Genomic DNA, 27,790 nt, shown 5'->3' with positions numbered 1-27,790 from the left:
CTGGCATATGATGGTGTGACATGGGTATATATATATATATATATATATATATATATATATATATATATATATATATATATATATATATATATATATATATTTAATTTCATTTGGTTTATACAAACTTTTTAAAAGGAAAAATAAAAATAAAAAAAGAATTCCAAACAGAGAAGGAACATTACACTCCTCTCCACTTCCCTCTCCATTTTCCCTCGATTCTTACAGCTCTGTTAGTCCCAACTAATTCTACAGTTTTCATTCAGTCAATGAACTAGTGTTTTTTCTGTTACCAGGCGCACATCTTACATCGCAGTTTCACCGCTGTCCAACTCATTTTTCTCTATTAACAGTGCATTAATTTAACATAGGAAGTTTATCAAACCGTAGATATCTCTTTCTCTTGGATTGGCAAATTTCGACCACAGCTCTTCTCCACCGAGGTTTGGGTAAAGCTTTACCGCTTTGTTCAGGTGTAACGTTCTCGAGGATGTCAATCCCACACAGTACAATGTTAGATGTTTTACGGGACTCAGGATGAATTCCACAGAAGCGGCAGGTCACTGTTACTTGCTTTGTCCTGTGTCTCAAATTTAGGCTTACTCTTGTATCAAATAAGTTAAGCCGAAATTTCATAAAGGTCTTCCGATAATTCGCATTTGGGGCTTTAATCAGATATTGGTTGAGATTTTTCTGGCTTTTTCCCTCTTTTGCAGGGTCTTTCACCAGTCACGTTCCCATAGGTTTTTTTTTCACCTGATTCGGGTTCATCTTCAATGTTTCACGGTCTGTGTTTAGCTCTTTAAGATGATTTTCGCAGGCGTTTGCCCACCTGACCGGTATAGAGTCAGGATTTCCTTTTTCTAGCTCGAATAATATTTCAAACTGGGGCACTCTTTCATCGAGAATTGTCTTTCTGTACACAGACAACATATTCCAAAGGACCCCCACATTCATTGGGCATATATGGCTGAAAGTCATCATCAGCGAATGAACCTGAGAAAATCAAGTGTTCCCTGGCAAATGATGGTGGAACATTGACACGTTATTAGCACAAGGGCATCACATGGGTATATTGGCCATCCCCTGACATTCCTTTGATGGCTTTAAGTGTTCTTGTGAGATGGATATTGTTTGTTTGTTTGTTTATTTATTTATAAAGCACTCCAAACCTGAGGGTATCTGGGCGCATTGCAGGCATTTTCAGATTATTAGTTACATAACATGCATTTCAGGTTACAAGACACAGGTTACATAGCAGCATCGTGTCGCGTGATGATGCTGTACATAAATCGACATAAAGTATATACAGGAATTATTTACATAGGTACCAAAACAACACAGATGCTAGGTACAAGCGTTCTAGGTTAGGTCAGCTGAGATTGCGGTTGGTCTTTGGAGGTGAGCCAGTGTTTCATGTTTTTTCTGAAATTGTGAAAGGACTGATCTACTCTTAAGATAGTCGGTAGAGAGTTCCAAAGTTGGGCAGCCATGACAGGAAAGCTGCGACCGCCTGCTGTTTTTAATTTGAACCTTCCGGGACTCTTAGGCAGCAGGAGTTGGTGGTTCTCATAGGTCGATTGGGATTATTTTTGATGAATTTTTCTGTTAGGTATTGCGGGGCTGCGTTGTTAAGGCATTTGTAAGTTAGGGAGACTTTTTTAAGTTGAATTGTGTCCTTGATGGAGAGCCAGTTATTATTTTGTCTGACTACTGAAATATGTTCGGCCTCATTACGATGCGGGCGGAATGGGTTTCACGGCACAGTTAACGGTGACGGTGCCGTTAAACCCACTCCGTCCTATTACGAGGTTCCCTCGCGGAACTCAGAAAGGACGTCTGGTCAGACCAACAGGCCCATTGTTAGCTCCCTCCCCATTCCCATTGAGCCCCTATGGGGCTCAAAGGGAATGGGGATCAACTTTTACCGGGCCCATGGAATGGTCAATTACCGGGTCCGCCATGGTCGGCATGACCCGGTAATTGCCCATTCCATGGGCTCGGTAAAAAAATCATTACCGGCGGCAGCCATGCCCTTAGTAAGGGCACGGCTACCGCCAGCCTCGTAATGAGGCTTGTTGTCTTCTGGAGATACTTAAGGCTGTTCTGAGTGCATTATTCTGCAGTATTTGTAGTTTATTAACAATGTATTTGTTGGCGCCTAAGTACGATGCATTGCAATAGTCAAGTTTGGAGAGTATCAGAGCTCTGGCCAACGTAATGCAACTTTCTGTAGACAGAAAGAGTTTGCGGGTGTGTATCAGCTTGCAGGTGTAAGCAATCGCTAATGCCGTAGTACTGACTTGCTTATGCAGACTCAAGGCAGGGTCAAGGTAGAAACCTAAGGTTTTTACCTCCTTAGCTACCTTGATGTCATTTCCGTCAATGTTAAAGGAGAGGTAGGGTTGCTAAGTTTCTTCAGATTGGCTGGCGTACCTAGGAGCAGTAGCTCAGTCTTTTCATCATTCAGGCAAAGGCCATGTGAAGCCATCCAGGCCTGAATAATGAGGTACATTTTGTCGACCAGTGCCAGATCTTTGTCGTAGTCGCCTGTCAAAGGTGTGAGGATCTGGGTGTCATCTGCATAATTAGTGTAGGTGACACCCAGAGAGTGTAGGTCATCAAACAATGGTTTGGTAAACACATTATACATTGTGGGTGATACACAAGAGCCTTGTGGTACTCTACATGTAATAGGGATAGGCTCAGCTGCTGCTGATGGTGACAAACCTCTCATGGATCTGTTAGTTAGGAAAGACTGGATCCATGCCGATGCTTCCGTGGAAAAGTGAGCCGCTGTTGACAGGTGTTTACACAGCAACTTGTGATCCACCAGATCAGAGGCAGCTGACAGATCCAAGAGGAGCAAGAGGGCAGGTTTCCCATTATCTTTCAGGTCATCAATCTGGTTCTTCAGGTCAATCACGGCTGCTTCTGTGCCATGTTGGGGTCTGAAGCCAGATTGTCGGAGTGCTAGTAGATTATTGGTCTCTACATATGATTGTATCTGGATATATGCTGCTTTATCAATGATCTTCAGTAGAAAGGGGACAGGCATGATGGGTCTATAGTTTGTTGGGATGCTAGGGTCCAGGGAAGGTTTCTTTAGTAGTGGGAGTACCCACAAGTTCTTTAGGTTAGTAGGAACAGCGCATTTACGGAAAGAGGAGTTAATTAAGATAGCGATAAAGGGGGCCAGGTCACCAGCCGCTTCTTTAATTATGGGCGCTGAACAGGTATCTCACTGGCATCTGGAGGGTTTGAGTGAGGCTATAATCTTTTCTACTTCTTGTGTGGACACTTGTGAAAATTTAAATCGCTGTAGAGGTTTTGGAGGATTAGGACCAGGTTTCACGTTGTTGACTTGAGTGGGGAGGGTATGTTTTTTTTATAGCTATTTTGTTTTGGAGAATGCAATCTTGTTAGCTAAGGCATCTTGGATCTTGGTGCACCAAGTTTTGTCCTTGTTGCAGTTGTCTGGTGGAGGGGTAGGAGATTCAAATTCTCTTAGGATAACAAAGAGCTCTCTAGTTCTAGAGCTGCTTTGTTGATCCTGTCATAATAGGTGTCACGTTTTGCTAGAAGAATTTCCTCCTTGTGATTGGCTGTGATTTTGAGTAAGTTGTCGTTGTTGGCCAAGGTAGGGTTGTTTTTCCAGGTGGTTTCACATTTTCTTTTTTCATTTCGCAAGGCTTTAAGTTTGGGTGTAACCCAAGTGTTGAAATGTGCTTTTGGATTACCTTTGCACAGTTTTAGAGGTGTGATATTGTCTAAGGCTGAGGTAATAGTATTGTAATAGAGTTCCACTAATGCTGCTGGATCAGAAGAGGTAGGCAGAGTATTTAGAATAGGTTGGAGGAGAGGCCTAAGGTTGTCCACTGTGATGTTATGCTTCTTTCTAGTAAGAATGAGTGGAGCTATAAGACTATTTTTCTTGGGTAGTGCACAGCCTTGGAGAGTAAAAGTGACTAGACAGTGGTCAGTCCAAGGGTATGGTTCAATAGAGGTTATGGTGGTCTCACAGTTGCAGTCGGCTACCCAGTCTAGGGTTCTTCCCTTTCATGCGTAGGGTGAAGGACTCTTTGTGAGAGGCCTAGTTCAGTCAAGGAGGTGACCAGAGCCAAGGCAGGTTGGTCATTGAGGTCGTTGAAGCCGAGATTAACGTCTTCTAATATTAGGATTTGCGAAGATGGCTCAGTATTGGTAGAGAGTAGGGTGAGGATATCTTCCTCAAAGGAACCGATAGGTTCAGGAGGTCTATAGATTAGATGTGCCGTTGTGGTGCGTTAGTTAGTGAGAGGAAATTTAACTGTCAGCAGTTCACAGGGGGCTGTGTTGAAATTCTCAGTCCCAAGGAGGGTTGGGCGATGAAGGCGGTGTGTGCATGTAACATTGCGTATGGCATTCTGTGATGTTACCTAGGCATACATAACTGTACCTGGCCATGTGAGGCCTTGGAGGCTAAATGATAATGATTTGTGATTTACATATTCATTTAGCCAAAGCACTGTACATACAACATATTTCCATACAATTATCACCCGGCCAAAGTTGCTACTCATTTATCGGCCCTGGAAGGATGAAAATCTGAGTTGGCCTTGCCGGGATTCGAACCTCCGACCTGCAGGTCACACAGCGAAAGCTAAATGTGTTCATCTGAAGTTGTTCTGACCTTTTATGACTTTTCCTGGTATTGGACAAGCTCATATAGGTGCGTGGCATTGTTTCTGGTTTGTGATGGTGATGCAAGGGTACATAGTGATAAGCACGGGCATTTGGGACCTGGCAACACCTTATTGACCTGTTCAAAACCTATGGTTCTGGTGCATGGGCATCTGTGATGGGACGTGTTGGCTTGTGAGGCTTCACCTAGGCATATAAAGCTGGGACCAGCATGTGATGGTGATAGATGGGCACTACGCCTGAACCTTGACCCATGATAGTCAACTGTGTAATACACTACAGTTCTAGGAATGTGTGGGTTGTACATAGAAACATATGGCTGTACCTGAGTACGTGACACTGAATCTATCTGGGCTGATAAAGCCGTTCCTGGCCTATGATTGTCGTCCATGGGCACATGAGCACATGAAGCATGAACCTGGCATTTGAAGGCAGCACATGGCCATATTTGGCTGACCTTGGGCACATGAGGTTAAACTTGGGCATATAGGCCTCATTATGAGTAGGGCGGTGCGGGGAAAAAGTGGTGGTAACAGAATTACTGCCACTTTTCCTGTTCCGCCATACTGCAGGTTTGGCTCTGGAGTGGGGGATTTACCGCCAGCATCATGCTGGAGGTAAATGAATCCACTTTCCACTGAAAAATCTGCACAACTGGCAGTGATTCCACCGGCATTGATTTCTCCGAAATCCCCATGGAGTCCTACAGAGTCCAAATTAATGGGGACTAACACCGCCACCACCACTTGTAATCTGCCGGTAAATCCGCCAGACCAAGTGGCGGTAACGTTAATCCTGTTTGGTAATCCTGTTCGGCTGTATTCCAGCAGATTAACCGCCAGAATACGGCCCAACTCATAATGAGGCCCGCAACATGTGATGTTATGATATGTTAAGTTAATATTCTTTGACACTAAGCCAATTCACCACCGTGGTAGCTTCATAGCACTGAGGCTTGTCTGTTGATTGGTGGACTCTTGACCCTCACCAGTGGTAAACAGACATTAATCAGTTGGAGGGCAGAATATGGGATACAGGCAATGGATGCCAGAAACACCGGCAGAGGGGGATGCAGCGGGGATGAAGGTTTTGCAATAGCACGGGTGTCTTTTTAGGCCGACCATAGTTCTGCAAAAGGGAGGTGGCTGATATCTCTTGCACTGTTTAATAGTTGTGTTGTGTTTCCAAGTCAGATTTGGAGAATTGTAAGTTAGTACACAATGGATAGGGGGGGCAAGAGTGCATGTAGAGATCCGGCTGCACCTGGCCATGTGAGGCTCTCCCTGTCATATGATGGTCATGCGTAGGCATGCATGCAGTACATGGACATGCAAGTCTGGACTTAGGCATGTGAGAATGAACCTGGACATCTGAGCGTGTCCCAGGCACGTGCTGGAAGTACTTGTTCATGTAACAGCTGATCAAGTATACTTCCATCTACTTCCATCTCCTCCTGTGGTGTCGCCCAGGGCTCTATACTATCCCCCTGGCTCTTTAACATCTACCTTGCTCTACTTGCACACCTCATCTCCTCTTTCTCAGTGTTAAGCAGATGACACACAGATCTTCCTCAGACTCTCTACTGACCCTCTTGCACCCTCCATCATCCCTGACTGCCTTTCTGCCATCCAGTCCTGGTGCGCCTCCAATGATCTCTGCCACAACGCCTGTAAAACTGAGATCCTTCCCATTGGGACCTCTGCTCCCTCTTTCTTCCACTCACTCTGGCCTTCCTCCTTGGGCTCTCCCTCTGTGCCTTCAACTGAAACCAGAAACCTTGGAGTCATCTTTGACTCCTCTCTCTCCTTCCTCCCTCACACTCAGGACATTGCCAAGAAGTTCACCTATCAGCTCTTCCTTCTCAAAGGAATTCTACCTTTTCTCACTTTCCCCCAGAGGTTCAATGTGACCCAAGCCCAGGTTCTCTCTAGACTTGTCTACAGTAACAGCCTCCTCCTGAACATTCCTTCTTCCACTCTGCAATCCCTCCAGCTTATCCAGAATAGGACAGCAAGACTTATCCTTGGCATTAAGCCCAGGGACTGCATCTCTCCTGCACTAAAAGTCTTCACTGGCTCCCAGTTGCTGCACGGATTAAATTCATATCCCTCTGTATCATCCACAAGACTGTCTGGGCCACAGTATCTTCAACTTTATCTCACTAAATACTCTCCCTCTAGACCACTTTGGTCCTCTGGCACCAACTATTTGTGTGTAAAGCATTTTGAAAAACAGAGGGCAGGGGGTCGATCACTTTCCTCTGCGGGCTCCCTCGTTTGGAATAGCCTCCCCTTGCCCCTGCATCTTGAGCAGGATCTTTTCAAATTTCAGAAGCTCCTTAAGACTTTCCTCTTTTCCTCCTCCTTCTCTCCTCTCCGAATCCCACAGTTGCTGAATAGGCATCCTTTGCCCTTATGCATCTTCGAGGCCTTGACCTCCCACATCAATTCTCCCTAGCTCCTGTCTTTCCATAGCACTTTACATCTGCACACCCTCTGCTCTGGAGGCTCGCACTTACACCTCCCACAGCCCAGGCCGTGTCGCACTCAACATTTCTAGCACTTCGTCTATGGCTCACCCACGAGCTAGACTCCCCAGCACTTACCCCCTCTTCCCTCTTCCTTTCTTCACTTGCACGTTCTGAATACTCACAAGGCAGAGTAGGTTCGTCACTTCCCTCCTCTGCTCTTAAATATTTCTGTTGTAATGTATTTCCCACACTCCCTTCCTCCCTGCCCAGTGGGCGCTTTGAACAGTATTTTCTTATTGTATAAGTGCCTATCAAGCAAGCAATAAAAAACAAAAAATACGAGGCCGCATGAGAAAACATGAGATGGTGTCTGTCAATTGTAGGCAGCAGTAAAAGATCAGGGAATCACAATTCTGGCTTATATTTACCGACAACATGAGTGCATTTTCTCTAAATAAAAAGATGGTGCTTGGAGACAAAACTTTCAGAAAATTGACTATGATTTCAGAAAAATGCAGGGTCATATTTATTTATTTAGTAAAATGAAAAAAATATTTGGGGACTCACTGTGCATATTGTCACTAAGTCAAAAACGGATGTTTGGTGACAAAATTAGTTAACTTTAGATACCACGAATGAAAAAATAACATTTGGAGACAAAATTGTTGTGGGCGAGTGCTCCCATGTTGCTTACTTATGAAATTCAGGTTAAGCATTTGAACTCCATTACCAAAAAATGCAATGAGTGAAAGGTTTTGAATGATCTTAACGGCTGCCATAGGTCTGAGCAGCCTACCACACCACAGTTTTTAATCCCGTCTGTGCCACAGCAGAAGGGGACCCCTCGGAGCAGCCCAGCCCCAACTGCTAGGCCACACCCCCTTCTGCACAGATACACAAGCAACCCCAGACATGTTTCTGCCTTGTTGTGCCTAATCGGTGAGGTGAAGTTTGTGTTCTTATGGCACAGGGAGCCACATGTGGGTGCATGACCTGCCACACTTTGGGTGATAAACTACAAGTGTGAGGGCAGAAGGTTCATCATAACAAGTAGGTATTTGCACCCCATCTGTTTTTAAGGTTCTGTTTAAATATTCTTTTAACAAGGGAAGTTTTGGTTAGAAGGAGACTGCTACCAAAGGAATGTATAAATTGTGGATTTTGTAAAGAAACCAATATTGTGCCAACACTAAAGCACTGTGTGGTATTTTGTCCGTTGCTGCACTTTAAACAAATGTTACATTTTACACAACATAGGGCCTCATCACGAGTTGGGCTGTAGCCCTTAAATGTGGTGGTAACGGTATTAGTGCCGCATTTAAGGGCTGGCCCTATCACGAGTTGGGCGCTAAATGGGCGGTTTTACCTCCAGCCTTTCTCTGGAGGTGAAAATCCCCTGTTTTCAGCTGTATTACAGCCGGCTGTATTAACCCGCAGTATTAGCTCTGAAAATGCTGCATTGAATCCAATGGACCCAATGGGGAATGGGGATTTACCGTTACCACCCAACTTGTGATCCGACGGTAATACAGCCGGACCGGTCTCGTGGTCTTATTTACTGTGTTGTCACTCAAAAAATGGAATGTTTTCGGTTTTGCACTTTTTAAATGCTATACATTTAAATGGAGATGGTGTTTGATCTTATTTACATGTAATGTTTCCCTGAGACGATATGTATCTTTTGCTGAGGAGATTAGTTTTCCTTTTTTCACGATCTGTATTTTTGTTTCCTTTAGTTCAATTTTAGGTGGCGGAAATGTAAAGGTATAATATGTACCATAAACAGTTAATACAAATAAAAAAATAAAAACTTGCAGCCCATCACTGCAGAAGGTCATTAGTGGTCACTTTTAGGCTCACTGTAACCCAGAGCAATGAAATGTTCCTGCTACTAAGACACTTTCTTGCAACAGCGCCTCGATGCCTAAGGGCTGTTAGTGCGCTTTGCAAATACAAATAAATAAAAAAAATAAAAAATAAAAAATAAACAGATGTGGGGGAGCAATACATGAGTGCCAGCTTTATACGGCTCTGTGTTCCAATGTGTTTACATGCGGTGTGCTGATATTCTGGAGTAATGAGTATTATCCCACCCTCCCCACTTCTACCACACAGGTTTCTCTTTCCTAAATGACTCCACACTCTAAACAAGGACGCCAGCCCCTCATTCCTTTGAGTTTAGTGTTTCAGCCTGCACCTGGTGAATGCTCACCTGAGAAGAAGCGCTCGATGGAGAGAGGCAAGAGCCGCAGGAAGGTGAGGGGGCTGGCGAAAGAGAGCGAGAAGAGTGCGGAGATGTAGGCCACGCCCAGCACCATCGAGTAGAAGCAGCTGCAGGCTGTGTAGAAGCAGAACAGCACGAAGTTGCGGATGTTGCTGCCACCAACGCAGTTGCCGGTGAAGAAGCAGTGGTGGTCGTGCTTAAGAGTCATGCGGTGGCACAGCCGGCAGAAGTGGCTGCCGGCCGGCGCCGGGCTGTACCGTGCGCTGCCCCGCACGTCCGCGGGGGTGTTCCGGGTGACCAAGGTGTAGTTGCCAAGGACATTCAGCAGGAGGAAGAAGAAGAATACGGCGTGAAGTAGGGGAGCCGTTGAGGGCAGTGCCCCGGAGTACATGCTGGGTAGGAAAAAGAAAACCTGGAGGGCAAAGGTCACCAAGCAGAGTGCGAGGAAGTAGAATGGAGCAATCACATTGAGCAGTCGGAGTATCAGCATGGTAGGGTCCACATTCCTGGAGAGAAGAGAGGGGGGTGCTGGTTAGTAAACTACATATTGCATGTACGCCAGACGCGTAGACCCAACCAAGACCAAGCATAGGTGGGGGAGGTAAGGTGCATGCTTGACAGGGCTCGCTGGAGCACATTGATTTTATTTATTTATTTATGTATTTATTTATTTATTTATTACGCACCATAGCCCACAGGCATCAGGGAGCACAAAACACATAAGACACAATGTCAAGCTCAGGACAGAAAGGATATAGGATAACAGATTAGGAAGTAATTTGAATACGAGGGTTTTCAAGATTCCCCGAAACAGTGACAGGCTTCTTCCCTGGCGCAGACTCGATGGCAAGGAGTTCCAGGCACAAGCTGCCAGGACAGGAAAGAACTTGCCTTTTCCATTGATATGTCTGGGACACAAAAGAAGATTAGAGTTGCTTGACTGCAGAATTCTTTTTGGTTCGTATCTAATCAATCTGTCCCTACAATATAGAGGCCTTGCCATATACACATTTGTGTATCAGAGTAATCTTCTTAAATTGTACTCTGGCAACTTTGGGCAACCAATGAAGTTCTTTCCTAAATTCTGAGATATTCTTGTCACATGTGGGTAAGCAGTAATGCAGTAATGCAGTAATGCAACCGTGGCAAAAATATCGCCTTTACAAAAAATCGCCGCAAAAATGCTGTGATTTGACCCGGTAAAGGTGTACCCCATTATACCATTTAAGGGGAGTGGGGCTTGCGGGGGTGTCCCCCTGCATCCTTTGCATGGATTTCGGCGGCAAAACCACTGCCTTTTTGCAGCAATTATTTGTGTCAACGGCCATTTTTTGTTGCGATTTTAACCCATGGAATCCACACGTGTAGCAATTAGACAAAAACGTTATTTCTCTATCCAGGGATTAAGAGTGGCTCCTATTTCCGAACTCCTTGGCCGCCATTTTGTTAACCCAGTGGTATTCAAACTTTATCAAACTTAGACCCCCCCCCGTTGGAGTAGAAATATAGTTTCTGCCCCCCCTCTCACCTAGGGGGTGGGTCGCTAGGGAGCCCAAAGGATGTCCAGGGGGCCTGGGTGGGAAGAGGGGGCAGGTTCTTTGGAATATAAGCAGATTGTTTACTGATTATATATTCTATTAAAAACAGTCATCTTAATCCCTTTTTAAAGAGTCGGGGACCGTCCGCTTCTCCCCCGGACATCCTTTGAAGACCACTGGTTGGACTAAGGGAAGATGCAAGTTTGTGTCCACCCAGCTGGGAATTGAACCCGGGACTTGTGGGTTCACATTATGCCACGGCAGTACCGTGCCAGATATTGGGAAGAGCGAAAAGCCATGGGTGGAAATGCCGGCGCCAGCGGATCTTAGCATGGGGGGTTTCTGTGGTCTGTCTTCCATTTCATTTTTAGGCTTTGTGTGTGCTGTTGCAGAAGGTGCGAAACCATAGGGCAACTAGGCGTTGTCGCACTCCCAAAGGGAACCACTTGAGAAAAAATGCTCATCGACGAGGCCAATGCGTGTTTCTGCCTTGCTCCACTTCATCAGGAGGCGGAGCTTGACCGCCCTTGATGCAACTTAATGTTAACCAGAATTCCTGGCGCTCTGAGAAGTGTTGTCGCGCCATCTCGACAGATCCCTTTTTGGCTTCCTAAGTGGGATGGCTATGTCCCGAAACCCATGGCGGGATTCTTCTTCACCCCACTAATGGGGTGCTAAACTTGGGGTGCTGGTGTTCAACAGTTCCCTTTGGGTGCAAGTTTAGGGGGTATGAGGACGGGTGCCTATTCAGGGGGGTCACATTGTATAATGTAAGTGACAATGGAATCAAATGATGGCCAGAAGAATGTTCCAGAAGAACACCTTGCTTGAGCATGTTCAGCCATGACCTTTTAGTGTTCTGAGTGAAGTGTGCACCATACCCCAGGCTTGTCAAGCTGAGCACCTGCCACCCCCGCTTCCTGCTCCGCCAGCCTGCCAGGGTCACCCCCGCTGCAGTCAATTGACAGCAAATGCTTGATTGTAGAGATTCAGTGCCAGCCTGAGGCCCGCATGCCAGCTGCTGCCAACCCGGCTCCAGGCAGAGCCAGTAATCCCCCGCGACTCTGGAATCCCCGGCAAACACAGGCAGGGCTCTGCCTCCAGTAGAGAGGAGTGATGGAACACACACAATATTGGCGAGACAATAGGCAGCTAATAGTCTGGAACCAATGGCGTGTGCTCTGCATCGCCTTATCCAGATGGCCAGAGAGCTGCCACACAGCCTATTTCATGATGCACAAAAGTAGTCTTCCAGGTAGCATGCACTAAAAACACATCATGTGCAATGCATTAGTCTCGGGAGGATAGCTCAGGGGCAACGTGCTCGCCTTGGAAGCAAGACTACACGGAGCACCATAGGTTCGATCCCTGAGTCCGCGCTTAGAAACCCCTAGGTATTCAGCGCGTTATAAATAACCAATTATGTTCTTATCTTTCAATCGGCAAATTTACTGTAATTATTACATCATTCTGTCGTCAATCTAGGTTTCCTGTGGAAGTTGCCATTTATGCTTCTCACATGTGCATATTCTTGGTATTTTTTCAAAGGCGCTCATTCAATCGGAAACCAAAATATTCATTAATATAAGAACTACATTCCGATAACATTTGCCGATTTGCTCGAAATTTGCCAGCTCGTGTTTCGCACTGACTGTGCTTTTTCAAGGTACTTTTCCCAATCGCTGCTCACTTTAGTTTTTTGCAAGTGCGGATTAATCCCTCTTTGGTTAAGGAGTGAACATGGATGCCCGAACTTCCCCTTGACCTCCTCACTAGTATGGTGGCGTTTGGAGTTACTAGCCACCCGCACAATGTTAACAGAGTCCGAACATCGGAATCCACCAGCACTGCTAAAATAGATAATGAAATAGGCCATTTCAGCTAATATCGGGATTGGTGGTTAAAACCAGACACCTACGCGCCAGACACTAAGAGGTGTCAAGAGAGTATTTTGCTCTTAATAAATTCCACAAAAGCTAGGCATTGGATTCTAGTGCTGTGATATTCATTGCGATTTCACCGACATGTGTTTCGACCTCAAGGGTCATTATCAAGGCAGTAATTCTTTAGTTAGAGGATGGATTCATTCAGGAGTGTGGCTATCCACGGTGCAGGTTGGTACCTGGTGATACTGATGCCGTGTTTCTATGGAATCTATTAGGAGCGAAATACTCGCTTGACACCTCTTAGTGTCTGGCGCGTAGGTGTCTGGTTTTAACCACCAATCCCGATCTCCCATCCAGAAACAGTGGGGCACTGTTTCTATTAGACCAGGTACACGCGCAGCAGGACACGATCATATCTCACCTGGAAGCGCGGCAGTCCCACAGTTCTATGGCTCCCTCCAACCACTACATTTCAGCTAAAATGCCACGCCACGGGGCCACCAGCAGCCATCACTGAAAGTTCTCTTCCAGTTCAAAGCCACTGTGCGGTACATTAAGAGCTTAAAAACATCAACCTACCTTTATCAACCCGAGACAGACAGTTCTCAAGGATGCAGACAACCACAAAGTGCTTCACTCCATCATGGATTGTCGGTGTCCCATAGTCTGGCATCCTTGTGATTGGAGGATTGGGGTATGTTTAGCAAACACCATCAGTGTTCTGGTGGGTTTGAAAAAAAAGCATGACAAAACTTCTGTCTGGAATGCGAGAGTCGAAAAGGCTATTCCAGCTAAAAAGCCACATATGTCACTGCACTGGCCAGTAACAATCCCTGCAAGTTCTCCTCCAGGACGGAGCCAAAGAGAAATGCATTGTGGGTATGCAAATTAGCATCTTTAAGAGCAATCTGTCTTGGATTGGCCATGCTACGTATAAAATCGCTGTGCCCTATAAGAAAAAGACAATTTTCTGGAGCAAACTGTGTGCTTTTGGGCTGATAGGCAGACCCACAGTGCATTGCTCAGTGACTCCGGACTGCAGGTGAAGTGCAAGGGGTGGTTGTCGTGTGGTGCTTAGTGCTTAGTCTTCGTGGCACTGAAGTATCACTCTCAGGAATTCAGTGATCTAAAGATTACTTGATCTGCTGCTCAATATCAGCATTAGCTCATTTCTAAGCACTCCCAGTTTAGGCAGATAAAGGAACTAAGTCATAAGGCGTTAATGCAAATTCCCCAGGATCACACAGTTGGATAAAGCATGAATGCCAGGATTAGAATCCAGCTGGAAACGTCCTCTCGGTAGCGAGGGTCCCCCCGTGCATTTTCTCCCTAGCACGTGCACTCTTGCTCTGGGCGGTTTCACTTCCCAGTCGTGCAACGCAACACCACACTCTTGACATGCGCCGCCCAGTGCGGTCCGTGGCATCTGGCCCCACATCTCTTCATACAACAAAGCATAACAACAGTAGCAACATAGCACGCGGCCAAATAAAGCCAAGAGAATGCCACGTGGCAGCATTTTGTCTCAAAGTGCAGCATTAGCACTCTTTTGTGGTAGTTGTGACATTACCTAATTTTATTCTTATTCTGGGAAATGTGTAAAGTGCTTAGAAACGGTCAGGCTGCTCGTAGGTGCTAGACATGCCCACGGGTGAAAGCGGGGACGAGCGTGCAGGGACATGCGAAAGGAGCGTTTTAGGAGGGAAAAGTGCGTGGTCTCGCCTCTGCTAAACTTCACCTGACCAACCCAACTGATGGCACGCTCTGTGTCATGACATGACGTCATATCACATAGCAGAGCGTAGCATAATGCAGCATCACTGCCCCTCATTCATCAGAACATTTAAACATAATGTTTTCTTTTTATCCTGCTCCCACTACAGCTGTCCTCCCCTATTCCATTCCCCCACAGACCACAGTCTGGTTACCCCTGGCGGGGACGCAGTACGCCACAGTCTGGTTACCTCTGGCGGGGACGCAGTACGCCACAGTCTGGTTACCTCTGGCGGTGACGCTGTATGCCACAGTCTGGTTAACCCTGGCAGGGACGCAGTACACCACAGTCTGGTTACCCCTGGCAGGGACGCAGTACACCACAGTGTGGTGACCCCTGGCAGGGACGCAGTACACCACAGTGTGGTGACCCCTGGCAGGGATGCAGTACACCATAGTCTGGTTAACCCTGGCAGGGACGCAGTACACCACAGTCTGGTTAATCCTGGCGGGGACGCAGAATGCCACAGTCTGGTTACCCCTGGTGGGGACGCAGTAAGTCACAGTCTGATTACCCCAGGTGGGGACGCTGTATGCCACAGTCTGGTTACCCCTGGCGGGGACGCAGTACGCCACACTCTGGTTACCCCTGGTGGGGATGCAGTACGCCACAGTCTGGTTACCCCTGGCAGGAACGCAGTACACTACAGTCTGGTTACCCCTGGGGGGGGACGCTGTATGCCACAGTCTGGTTACCCCTGGTGGGAATGCAGTATGCCACACTCTGGTTACCCCTGGCGGGGACACAGTACACCACAGTCTGGTTACCCCTGGTGGGGACGCAGTACACCACAGTCTGGTTACCCCTGGCGGGGACGCAGTACACCACAGTCTGGTTACCCCTGGCAGGGATGCAGTACACCACAGTCTGGTTAACCCTGGCAGGGACGCAGTACACCACAGTCTGGTTAACCCTGGCGGGGACGCAGAATGCCACAGTCTGGTTACCCCTGGTGGGGACGCAGTAAGCCACAGTCTGATTACCCCTGGTGGGGACGCTGTATGCCACAGTCTGGTTACCCCTGGCGGGGACGCAGTATGCCACACTCTGGTTACCCCTGGTGGGGATGCAGTACGCCACAGTCTGGTTACCCCTGGCAGGAACGCAGTACACTACAGTCTGGTTACCCCTGGGGGGACGCTGTATGCCACAGTCTGGTTACCCCTGGTGGGAATGCAGTATGCCACACTCTGGTTACCCATGGCGGGGACACAGTACACCACAGTCTGGTTACCCCTGGTGGGGCGCCAGTACACCACAGTCTGGTTACCCATGGCGGGGATGCAGTACGTACACCACAGTCTGGTTAGCCCTGGCAGGGACGCAGTACACCACAGCCTGGTTACCCCTAGTGGGGACGCAGTATGCCACAGTCTTGTTAACCCTGGCGGGGACGCAGTACACCACAGTCTGGTTATCCCTGGCAGAGACGCAGTACGCCACAGTCTGGTTAGCCCTGGCGGGGATGCAGTACTCCACAGTCTGGTTACCCCTGGCAGGGACGCAGTACACCACAGCCTGGTTACCCCTAGTGGGGACGCAGTATGCCACAGTCTTGTTAACCCTGGCGGGGACGCAGTACACCACAGTCTGGTTACCCCTGGCAGAGACGCAGTACGCCACAGTCTGGTTAGCCCTGGCGGGGACGCAGTACTCCACAGTCTGGTTACCCCTGGCAGGGATGCAGTACACCACAGTCTGGTTACCCCTGGCGGGGATGCAGTACACCACATTCTGGTTACACCTGGCGGGGACGCTGTATGCCACAGTCTGGTTACCCCTGGCGGGGATGCAGTATACCACAATCTGGTTACCCCTGGCTGGGATGCAGTATGCCACAGACTGGCTACCCCTGGCTGTGACGCAGTATGCCACAGTCATATTACCACTGGTAGTGACACAGTATGCCACAGTCTGGTATTTTACCGGTACCGGTAAATCCTTACCGCCTTACTACGAGGTCCCTTTGCGGGTTGGGGAATTTAACGCCTGCTTTTTGCAGGCGTTAAAAATCCAACCCGCAAAGGGACCAGGATGCTAATTACGGTACCGCAATTTGCAGTACCGTAATTAGCGCCTTCCCCATTCCCATTATGCCCTATGGGGCAAAAATGGGAATGGGGAAGGGCAATGGAGGAAGGAGGATTTACCGCCTTCCCAACCTTGGAATAGGGCGGTAATTCCCCTTTCCTCCAAGGCGGTACCGGTAAATAACCGGCATGAACCATGGCGCTAATAGCGCCATGGTTTACCGCCTACCATGTAATGAGGCCCTGAGTATTGCCGGTAAGCAGTGTTCCGCAAAACTCCCTTACAGAGGAAGCTTTGCAATGCACTTAGGAGGCGACTGCGTGTCTCTGACCCTTGAGCCTCGGCAAAGTGTTCCCAGGCACCTCCGCGCAAATTCAATACATTTCAGCGGCCAAACTTTTGACATTTGAATATTCAAGTGGAAATGCCAGTAATAACTACGTTCTTGTGACCGCGCCGCGTGCACTGGAGCACTTAATGCTGCACGCACTTTGAAAAAACAAGCTACAAAGAGACTGAGGCAACAAGTTAAATCTACTCTGGCCGGCACCACCAGCTCAATCTGTGATTTAAATGTTATCGATCAAAGTGACCCAGGGAAGAGAACACCTTTACTCAAACTTAAGAGTAAACCTGTAACCGACGAAAAACCAGACTGATTACACCTCCTGTGTCTATTGCCCAGCCCATAACCACACTATCTGATGCTCAGGTGATGGACATAGCCATGAGTTTGCAATCTGAGTCAGATTTTGAGGTTCCAAGAACCCCTATTATAGGAAATCCACATCTATTGCCGGATCCACATTGCATTGCTGCAACGGACCTGTCCAGTTCCCCTAATCTGATGGCGATTGCAACAAATGCGTAGAAATCACTGTCATATAATGAGGACAGTTCCTCCTCTTTCGACTACTCATGTATAGAAAATACCAGAATGGAACCAGAATTTTTAACTACCTTGAACTCTTTGTTTTTATTGTGTAAACACATGTACAATGACCAACAACACTTGAAAAATGTACTTGCTAAGGCAATCAAGCTAATTTCCTCCACACAAGGGTTCCATGTCATTTTATCGCAGGATGTTTTTTCACAGGGGTTTTTACAGCGGATTTCTTAATGAAAAAAACTCATTGAATTTGTATTTTTTTTGTGGGGGTTCTGCCCCCAACCCCCATCCCCTTTAATTTCTTTGCTATTCTGGAACACCCACAGCCCATATATATATTTGCCTAACCCCCCTAAAAATTAAATACGTTTATTTTGGTAAAAAAATCACAGTAAAAACATCCCGCGATGAAAGGAAATCTTACACACACAAGATATCGTGGCACAAAACAATATGAAGACGAGGGTCGATAGCTGCCTTATTATAATTAGCCAGGACTCAGATTTACCACTGAGAATTGTACAGCATAGACCAGACGAAGCAAGACAGTCGATAGAATACGATGATGGTGTGCCACCCATAAATATTCCAGAGACAAACAAAGAATTAAAGAAGGTTGGTTGATCCGCTTCCCCCCCCCCCGTTAAACGGGATATCATATTGTGCCTCCTTTCCTGTATATATTGGCCTAAGGCGAGTCGCTCTGCGAAGAAAACCGCGTTGCAAAGTTCCGATTTTAGATCGACTTCGCCGCCATTTTAGGTCTATCCCCCATTTTGATTTTCCATGCAAATGTAACTCTGCATTTGAAAATGGAGGACAGTATTTCCCGCTTGTAACTGAGCCGTTCTGAACCTTGTACTGAAGTTAATGTTTAGACTGTCCATTGGCCGAATGTTTGGGTTGTGTAAAGAGACCATGTCCCATGCCTGACTTGTATACTAAGGATTGTCTGCACTAATAAGTCTGATCCGCGGACATACATCGACCACAATATTGAGCAAATATCTAACGTGGACACTGGCTGAACTGCATTGCAAAGGACATGTGCTAAGGCTTATTGTTAAATCCAAGAATACACTGTTGCCATTGCAACTTGTTTGCATGTAAACCGAGGATGATCCATGTGCATATTGTCGGACAAGCCATAAGTGAACTCGGCACAAACCCTAGACCATGGATTATTAACTTGCAGAGGGGCTGGACATTATTATCGAAAATGTATAAAATGCAAAACTGTTTAGAAGTCCAGTACCTCTCACTTCTCACACCTAAAGGGCTGGTATTCGCTGTGATGTACTGAGGGCCAGATAGCTATCTGTATCAGATCTGTTTTTGTTTCTTTGTAACTACGTAGTAATAGAATAAAGATCTGTGAATCTTTATAAACCTGTGTTTGGTGTATTTCTTTTGGGGTACTCAGCCTCGATATTTCCTTTTCTTTTACGGATTGGCGCCCGAATAGGGACCCTCAAAATTGATGCCATCTCGTTGAAGGTTGACGCGGCTATCGGACCGGGATTGGACGGTGAAAAAAGGCGGCCCCTTTCTTGGATGAGACGCGATACCTTGACAGTACTGCACGACCCGATCCCTGGACAGTGAGCCCACGGTCCGAGACGGCATCTTGACGAGGGTCCATATATCGAGGCGGGCAGATTTGCCGAAATCACCAACCACGTAGGTCCTTTGAGTTCTTAGAAATCTGATCGGACCTCCTTTGTCCTTTGATCAGGTGAGTCGTGACCCGATTCTTAAGTATCCTGATAATTTGTTTTTGCGCATTGCACTCGCAAGTACAATTATTGACCAGGTAACACCAGTAATCTGATATGCCTGGGAAATTGTCAGCCTGCTTCAGGGCGTTATTCCGCAGTGACAGACAATCTTTGGAATTTGGCCGACCGGCGACAATGGAGGGGTCGCTGGCGTGTACTATGTACTGTAAGCATGGCATTGGTAGTATAGTGTTTAATGATATTTTGCACAGACAAACTAGACATGCTTCCGAACTTCAGTGGCCAATCAATGGTAGTTTTGAAATTCCTCGCATAGAATACTTAGAAACTATATTATTAAAGAAAAAGGCTAGACCTGCAGCATTTGATGTATTACAAAATTCGAAGGAAGAAGCTATGCAGCAACTTAAAAGTAGGGAAAAACATGCGCGCCGTCATATGACTAATGCCGAAAAAGCATTGTTGTATGATCAAAATAAACAGTCTGAGTCAATTAGGAATATGGATAGGGCTTTTTCACTTGGTATCCATAAAATGTATCCATCTAAAGACTTTCATGTATCTGATGAGCTGATTGACAAACTTCTAAATGAACGAAGGCCTGGTGCCACTGCGCCACCTCCGATTGTTCCTATTCCTGCTGTTTTACCTCTTCCTGTTGTTATTCCTCCTCCCGTAGTTCCTCCTGCTCCTCCTTTCGTTCTTCTTGTTGTTCCTCTTCCTCCGGCTGTTGTTCCTCCTCCTATTTTTGTTCCTCCACCTGCTCCTCCACCTTTGCCTGCGTTACGGGTTTGATGGGTTTGCCTACTGCACCAGTAATAGCACCTCTGTTACCAAATCTACAAGATTTGCCTACTCGTCCTCTTCCAAGTGGTTCTGCACCGCTTGTAGTTGATCGGGGAACGGGATCAAGGATTGTAACTCGTAATACTGTGTCTCCAGAGAGAAAGCATGAATTGACTGCATGGGCTAGACATTGTATGGAGAGGAGTGAACAAGCTGATGTTTTTGCCACACTCTCTAACTTAGACAATATCCCTGAGAAAAACGTTTTTTATTGAAGGGTTGGGAGTTCATTTACGTATAATATGGAACAGATTAAATGATATAGATCTCCCACAAGGGTTGAGGGATCTGAATATTTTTGCATATTCAAGAGATACTGCGGAGAAAGTACATGAGCACGTCGAGAGGGTTTTTGAGTATAGAAGGGAATTGGAAAAGTTATGGAATGAAGATGTAGATGGTGATAGTTTGGACGGTATGTTAATACAGAAACGGTTCCTTCCTTGTCATAAGTTGATAAATGAGGAAACACAAATTTGCACAAAAGATGCGATTAGGTGGATTTCAGACATGACGATAACTCACGTAGAAGTATACGACACGTATAGTCAGTATACGCCAGAAATGCAGAGGAAAGTGATACAGCTAATGGTAGAATACCTGCAGGATGAATGTATAAAAAGAAAGATTTGTTTTCCCACAGAATTATTGAATATCAACAAGAGAGCTTTTTCGTTTGGCACTCCTTCAGCTGCTTTAGCGCTTGATTTAGTTCAGTTGCTCAGCAAGCGTTCGGAGTTGCCTACTTCTCAGTTGCCTATGAGAGAGGTTCCACCGGCATTTGTCCCAAAAGTTGAGATTCCCGCTAATGTCGCAGCAGGTACACCTACTCAAGAAATCCCTGCACATTATGTGTCGCAGTTTGTTCACGTCCAGTTCTCGAGACAGGAAGTGAACACCATTAAACAATCCATTCCTATTAGGAAAAATCCGACAGGGTTCTACAAAGAAATAGAAGCTGTCTTGCAGTCATCAGTATTTACCTTGAGCGATATTGATTTGTTATTTCCTGTGCTCCTACCTGTCGATTTGTGGAAACAGATGAGGACTGTAGACGATGTACCAGGGTTAGGAGATACATGGGATAATATGGTTAGACTAGATAGAAAAAGGCCAGCTGGTGAGAGACCGCCGCAGGTAATACTGACTTTGCCTAATAGAATAGTTACAAAGCTGAAAGCTATAATTCCTGAAAGAAGGATTATTTGGGACAAACTTACTGCTTGCGTCCAAGGGAAGTCTGAGGGTGCTAACGAATTCTTTAATTGGTTCAAACAAGTATTTTCAGATTTCAGTGGACAAGATTTGAGCACAGAGTCTGGGAAACGATTATTTGTGGACAGATTTGTGCGTGGATTGTTGCCTGCGATCCAGTCGCAAATTATGTCTTTGGAGAGCGCTTGGCAAGCTAAATTTCAGACTGAAGTGTTGCATATGGCTCAGTACTATGAGAATCGTGTCAACAATGAAAAAGAAACAATTGAAAAATGAAAGTGAGACATGAAAACAAAGGTTTTATCACAGCAAATTGTCAGAGGCCCTAGAGGGGGTACTTCACAATTTGGGGGTCAGTATGCACCACAGGGAAATGCGCCATTGGGTCTTGTAAACATAAACCAGTGTGCTTATTGCAGACAAGAGGGTCATTGGCATGCACAATGCCTGATCCTCCAGCAGAGGTCGAATGATGCATTTGGTGCCATGGGTAGACGATCCAGAGGCCGCCCTGGGGCTGGGGGTCCTGGTAGAAGTCAGTTGTCACAAAATCTGCAAACTTTTTCACAGGATAATCAGGCACCGAGTGTGGATAATAGAAACATTTTTGATCATGCTTCTGCTGCTTACCTCTGTGAAGAACTTCCTTTTGACGACATTCTGTTTCATTAGGATTGCCCGAAGCAGGGTTTTGAACCGACGCCTATTGCCGTTAATCAGAAAGGTCCCTACGTTGAGATGATAGTGGGAAATAGGAAACATCTATTCTTGATAGATACAGGAGCACAGAAGTGTGCCATTGACCATTCATGGGTTCCAAACATTCAACTGTCAGGGCAAACCAATGTTTCTGTAGGGTTTTCTGGTACACCAGTAGTCTGTCTGGTTTCTTCACCGGTACCGATTACATTGGTTCCATGTACGGGCCACTGTCCATTCCTTTAGACTATGAATTGTGGAGAGAATTTGTTGGGGTTGAATCTGATGAAGGGATTAAATGCATTAATTCATTGTTCTTTCGGATGGAGTGCGTTTGACGATTTCACCACAGCAACTTTCTGACTCTCAGTTCCTGGCCAGACCTTTGCCGCCAGAATTTAGTGATGTTCCGGAGTGTTTGTGGGCAATTGATGATAATGATGTCGGTGTTCTACAAATTGAGCCTGTTAAGATTATTTTGAAACATGGAATAAAGTTGCCACGTATTCCCCAGTATAAGATTTCGGTCGATGGTGAGCAAGCTTTGAAATGCATAGTGTCCGATTTTGTGCATCGTGGGGTAATTGAGGAAATTGCAGGTAGTTTGTGCAATAGTCCGATTTTGCCTGTGTACAAAAAAGGCGATAATGCAATTCCTTTTCATTTCATTATTGATTTACGTGCCATCAATAAAATTGTTGCTCCACAATTTCCCATTGTACCTGATGAGACGAGAATATTAACCATGATTCCGGCTTCTGCTACTTACTTTAGTGTTGTGGACCTCAAGAACGCTTTCTTTAGTATTCCTATACACAAAGATAGTAGATATCTGTTCGCGTTCACCTTAGGGGGGCGCTCGTTTACCTTTACCCGTGCACCACAAGGTTACAGGGAGAGTCCTAGTATCTATAGTAGGGCTTTGAAAGAGCAGCTCGATACACTCGAGTTGCCCACCACTTGTACACTGCTCCAGTATGTAGACGATCAAGAGGGTCATTGGCATGACAATGCCTGATCCTCCAGCAGAGGTCGAATGATGCATTTGGTGCCATGGGTAGACAATCCAGAGGCCGCCCTGGGGCTGGGGGTCCTGGTAGAAGTCAGTTGTCACAAAATCTGCAAACTTTTTCACAGGATAATCAGGCACCGAGGGTGGATAATAGAAACATTTTTGATCATGCTTCTGCTGCTTACCTCTGTGAAGAACTTCCTTTTGACGACATTCTGTTTCATTAGGATTGCCCGAAGCAGGGTTTTGAACCGACGCCTATTGCCGTTAATCAGAAAGGTCCCTACGTTGAGATGATAGTGGGAAATAGGAAACATCTATTCTTGATAGATACAGGAGCACAGAAGTGTGCCATTGACCATTCATGGGTTCCAAACATTCAACTGTCAGGGCAAACCAATGTTTCTGTAGGGTTTTCTGGTACACCAGTAGTCTGTCTGGTTTCTTCACCGGTACCGATTACATTGGTTCCATGTACGGGCCACTGTCCATTCCTTTAGACTACGAATTGTGGAGAGAATTTATTGGGGTTGAATCTGATGAAGGGATTAAATGCATTAATTCATTGTTCTTTCGGATGGAGTGCGTTTGACGATTTCACCACAGCAACTTTCTGTCTCTCAGTTCCTGGCCAGACCTTTGCCGCCAGAATTTAGTGATGTTCCGGAGTGTTTGTGGGCAATTGATGATAATGATGTCGGTGTTCTACAAATTGAGCCTGTTAAGATTATTTTGAAACATGGAATAAAGTTGCCACGTATTCCCCAGTATAAGATTTCGGTCGATGGTGAGCAAGCTTTGAAATGCATAGTGTCCGATTTTGTGCATCGTGGGGTAATCGAGGAAATTGCAGGTAGTTTGTGCAATAGTCCGATTTTGCCTGTGTACAAAAAAGGCGATAATGCAATTCCTTTTCATTTCATTATTGATTTACGTGCCATCAATAAAATTGTTGCTCCACAATTTCCCATTGTACCTGATGAGACGAGAATATTAACCATGATTTCGGCTTCTGCTACTTACTTTAGTGTTGTGGACCTCAAGAACGCTTTCTTTAGTATTCCTATACACAAAGATAGTAGATATCTGTTCGCGTTCACCTTAGGGGGGCGCTCGTTTACCTTTACCCGTGCACCACAAGGTTACAGGGAGAGTCCTAGTATCTATAGTAGGGCTTTGAAAGAGCAGCTCGATACACTCGAGTTGCCCACCACTTGTACACTGCTCCAGTATGTAGACGATCAAGAGGGTCATTGGCATGACAATGCCTGATCCTCCAGCAGAGGTCGAATGATGCATTTGGTGCCATGGGTAGACAATCCAGAGGCCGCCCTGGGGCTGGGGGTCCTGGTAGAAGTCAGTTGTCACAAAATCTGCAAACTTTTTCACAGGATAATCAGGCACCGAGGGTGGATAATAGAAACATTTTTGATCATGCTTCTGCTGCTTACCTCTGTGAAGAACTTCCTTTTGACGACATTCTGTTTCATTAGGATTGCCCGAAGCAGGGTTTTGAACCGACGCCTATTGCCGTTAATCAGAAAGGTCCCTACGTTGAGATGATAGTGGGAAATAGGAAACATCTATTCTTGATAGATACAGGAGCACAGAAGTGTGCCATTGACCATTCATGGGTTCCAAACATTCAACTGTCAGGGCAAACCAATGTTTCTGTAGGGTTTTCTGGTACACCAGTAGTCTGTCTGGTTTCTTCACCGGTACCGATTACATTGGTTCCATGTACGGGCCACTGTCCATTCCTTTAGACTACGAATTGTGGAGAGAATTTATTGGGGTTGAATCTGATGAAGGGATTAAATGCATTAATTCATTGTTCTTTCGGATGGAGTGCGTTTGACGATTTCACCACAGCAACTTTCTGTCTCTCAGTTCCTGGCCAGACCTTTGCCGCCAGAATTTAGTGATGTTCCGGAGTGTTTGTGGGCAATTGATGATAATGATGTCGGTGTTCGACCAAATTGAGCCTGTTAAGATTATTTTGAAACATGGAATAAAGTTGCCACGTATTCCCCAGTATAAGATTTCGGTCGATGGTGAGCAAGCTTTGAAATGCATAGTGTCCGATTTTGTGCATCGTGGGGTAATCGAGGAAATTGCAGGTAGTTTGTGCAATAGTCCGATTTTGCCTGTGTACAAAAAAGGCGATAATGCAATTCCTTTTCATTTCATTATTGATTTACGTGCCATCAATAAAATTGTTGCTCCACAATTTCCCATTGTACCTGATGAGACGAGAATATTAACCATGATTCCGGCTTCTGCTACTTACTTTAGTGTTGTGGACCTCAAGAACGCTTTCTTTAGTATTCCTATACACAAAGATAGTAGATATCTGTTCGCGTTCACCTTAGGGGGGCGCTCGTTTACCTTTACCCGTGCACCACAAGGTTACAGGGAGAGTCCTAGTATCTATAGTAGGGCTTTGAAAGAGCAGCTCGATACACTCGAGTTGCCCACCACTTGTACACTGCTCCAGTATGTAGACGATCAAGAGGGTCATTGGCATGACAATGCCTGATCCTCCAGCAGAGGTCGAATGATGCATTTGGTGCCATGGGTAGACAATCCAGAGGCCGCCCTGGGGCTGGGGGTCCTGGTAGAAGTCAGTTGTCACAAAATCTGCAAACTTTTTCACAGGATAATCAGGCACCGAGGGTGGATAATAGAAACATTTTTGATCATGCTTCTGCTGCTTACCTCTGTGAAGAACTTCCTTTTGACGACATTCTGTTTCATTAGGATTGCCCGAAGCAGGGTTTTGAACCGACGCCTATTGCCGTTAATCAGAAAGGTCCCTACGTTGAGATGATAGTGGGAAATAGGAAACATCTATTCTTGATAGATACAGGAGCACAGAAGTGTGCCATTGACCATTCATGGGTTCCAAACATTCAACTGTCAGGGCAAACCAATGTTTCTGTAGGGTTTTCTGGTACACCAGTAGTCTGTCTGGTTTCTTCACCGGTACCGATTACATTGGTTCCATGTACGGGCCACTGTCCATTCCTTTAGACTACGAATTGTGGAGAGAATTTATTGGGGTTGAATCTGATGAAGGGATTAAATGCATTAATTCATTGTTCTTTCGGATGGAGTGCGTTTGACGATTTCACCACAGCAACTTTCTGTCTCTCAGTTCCTGGCCAGACCTTTGCCGCCAGAATTTAGTGATGTTCCGGAGTGTTTGTGGGCAATTGATGATAATGATGTCGGTGTTCTACAAATTGAGCCTGTTAAGATTATTTTGAAACATGGAATAAAGTTGCCACGTATTCCCCAGTATAAGATTTCGGTCGATGGTGAGCAAGCTTTGAAATGCATAGTGTCCGATTTTGTGCATCGTGGGGTAATCGAGGAAATTGCAGGTAGTTTGTGCAATAGTCCGATTTTGCCTGTGTACAAAAAAGGCGATAATGCAATTCCTTTTCATTTCATTATTGATTTACGTGCCATCAATAAAATTGTTGCTCCACAATTTCCCATTGTACCTGATGAGACGACAATATTAACCATGATTCCGGCTTCTGCTACTTACTTTAGTGTTGTGGACCTCAAGAACGCTTTCTTTAGTATTCATATACACAAAGATAGTAGATATCTGTTCGCGTTCACCTTAGGGGGGCGCTCGTTTACCTTTACCCGTGCACCACAAGGTTACAGGGAGAGTCCTAGTATCTATAGTAGGGCTTTGAAAGGGCAGCTCGATACACTCGAGTTGCCCACCACTTGTACACTGCTCCAGTATGTAGACGATCTACTCCTAGCTGCTGACTCAGAGAGTGCCTGTAAGGAGGGCACCGTGTTATTGCTTATTCATCTAGCTAAACTTGGACATACAGCTTCACTCAAAAAGTTTCAGTATTGTCGACAGGAGGTCGCCTATTTAGGCTATCTCCTGTCAAAGGAGGGAACAAGGTTGACACCTGAGCGGATAAAAATCATTTCTAGCATGTCTGTCCTAAATACACAGAAGGAAGTCAGAGCCTTGATAGGAATGGCTTCTTACTGTAGGCAGTGGATCCCGAACTTCTCGTTAACGATTAAACCAATGTTGGCTTTGACGAAGAAGGGCATTTCTTAGCCATTGCCGTGGAACTTGGAACACCAGCAAGCGTTTGATCTGCTCAAGACTGCACTGTGTTCAGCACCAGTTTTGGGCACACCAAATTATGAAAAGGCCTTTGTGTTGTATGTGCATGAACGTGATGGATGTGCTTTGGCTGTATTAACGCAGGAACATGGAGGGAAGAATAGGCCGTGCGGCTACTTTTCTTCCGCCCTTGATCCTGTTGCATGCGCTTTGCCAAGGTGTTTGAGAGCTGTCGCTGCTGCTGCTGCGTCCGTGAAACAGAGTGAGGGAATGGTCCTAAGCCATGCTTTAACCCTGATGGTACCTCACTCTGTAGATGTTCTATTAAACAGAACACAAACGCAACATCTCACATCCGCACGATTAACGAGATACAAATTGATCTTGTTTGCACTGCACATTAAAATTCAGAGATGTTGTGTTCTCAATCCGGCTGAACTTTTACCTTTCCCGCAAGGTACTGCTTGCAGTGACTAAGAGTCAAATGACTGTGTCTACACCACAGAGCAACAGACGAAAGGCAGAATCGATTTGAAAGACACTCCTTTGAACAATCCACAAGGGGAGCTGTTTTGTGATGGGTCCTGCTTCAAACTTACGGATGGTACATCCATGGCTGATTACGCAGTCACCACATTGAGCACGGTTGTGGAGACCAAAAGAATCACACATA

General features: G+C 45.9%; 1 protein-coding gene across 3 annotated transcripts in view; it reads right to left on the bottom strand.

Annotated features, from left to right (window-relative positions):
* Positions 1 to 27,790, bottom strand: part of ZDHHC22 (zinc finger DHHC-type palmitoyltransferase 22) — a 90,109-nt gene that overhangs the window by 42,717 nt on the left and 19,602 nt on the right. For all 3 annotated transcript variants that reach the window (XM_069638014.1, XM_069638015.1, XM_069638016.1), the window contains exon 2: positions 9,363 to 9,880. In XM_069638014.1, coding sequence (XP_069494115.1) covers positions 9,363 to 9,880 — 518 coding nt within the window. The remainder of the gene's footprint in view (positions 1 to 9,362; positions 9,881 to 27,790) is intronic.

The sequence above is a fragment of the Ambystoma mexicanum genome, chromosome 14 (assembly GCF_040938575.1).
Source record: "Ambystoma mexicanum isolate Mex_15411 chromosome 14, UKY_AmexF1_1, whole genome shotgun sequence".
NCBI classification, from domain to species: domain Eukaryota; kingdom Metazoa; phylum Chordata; class Amphibia; order Caudata; family Ambystomatidae; genus Ambystoma; species Ambystoma mexicanum.
This window is presented reverse-complemented; position numbering and strand designations above follow the sequence as displayed.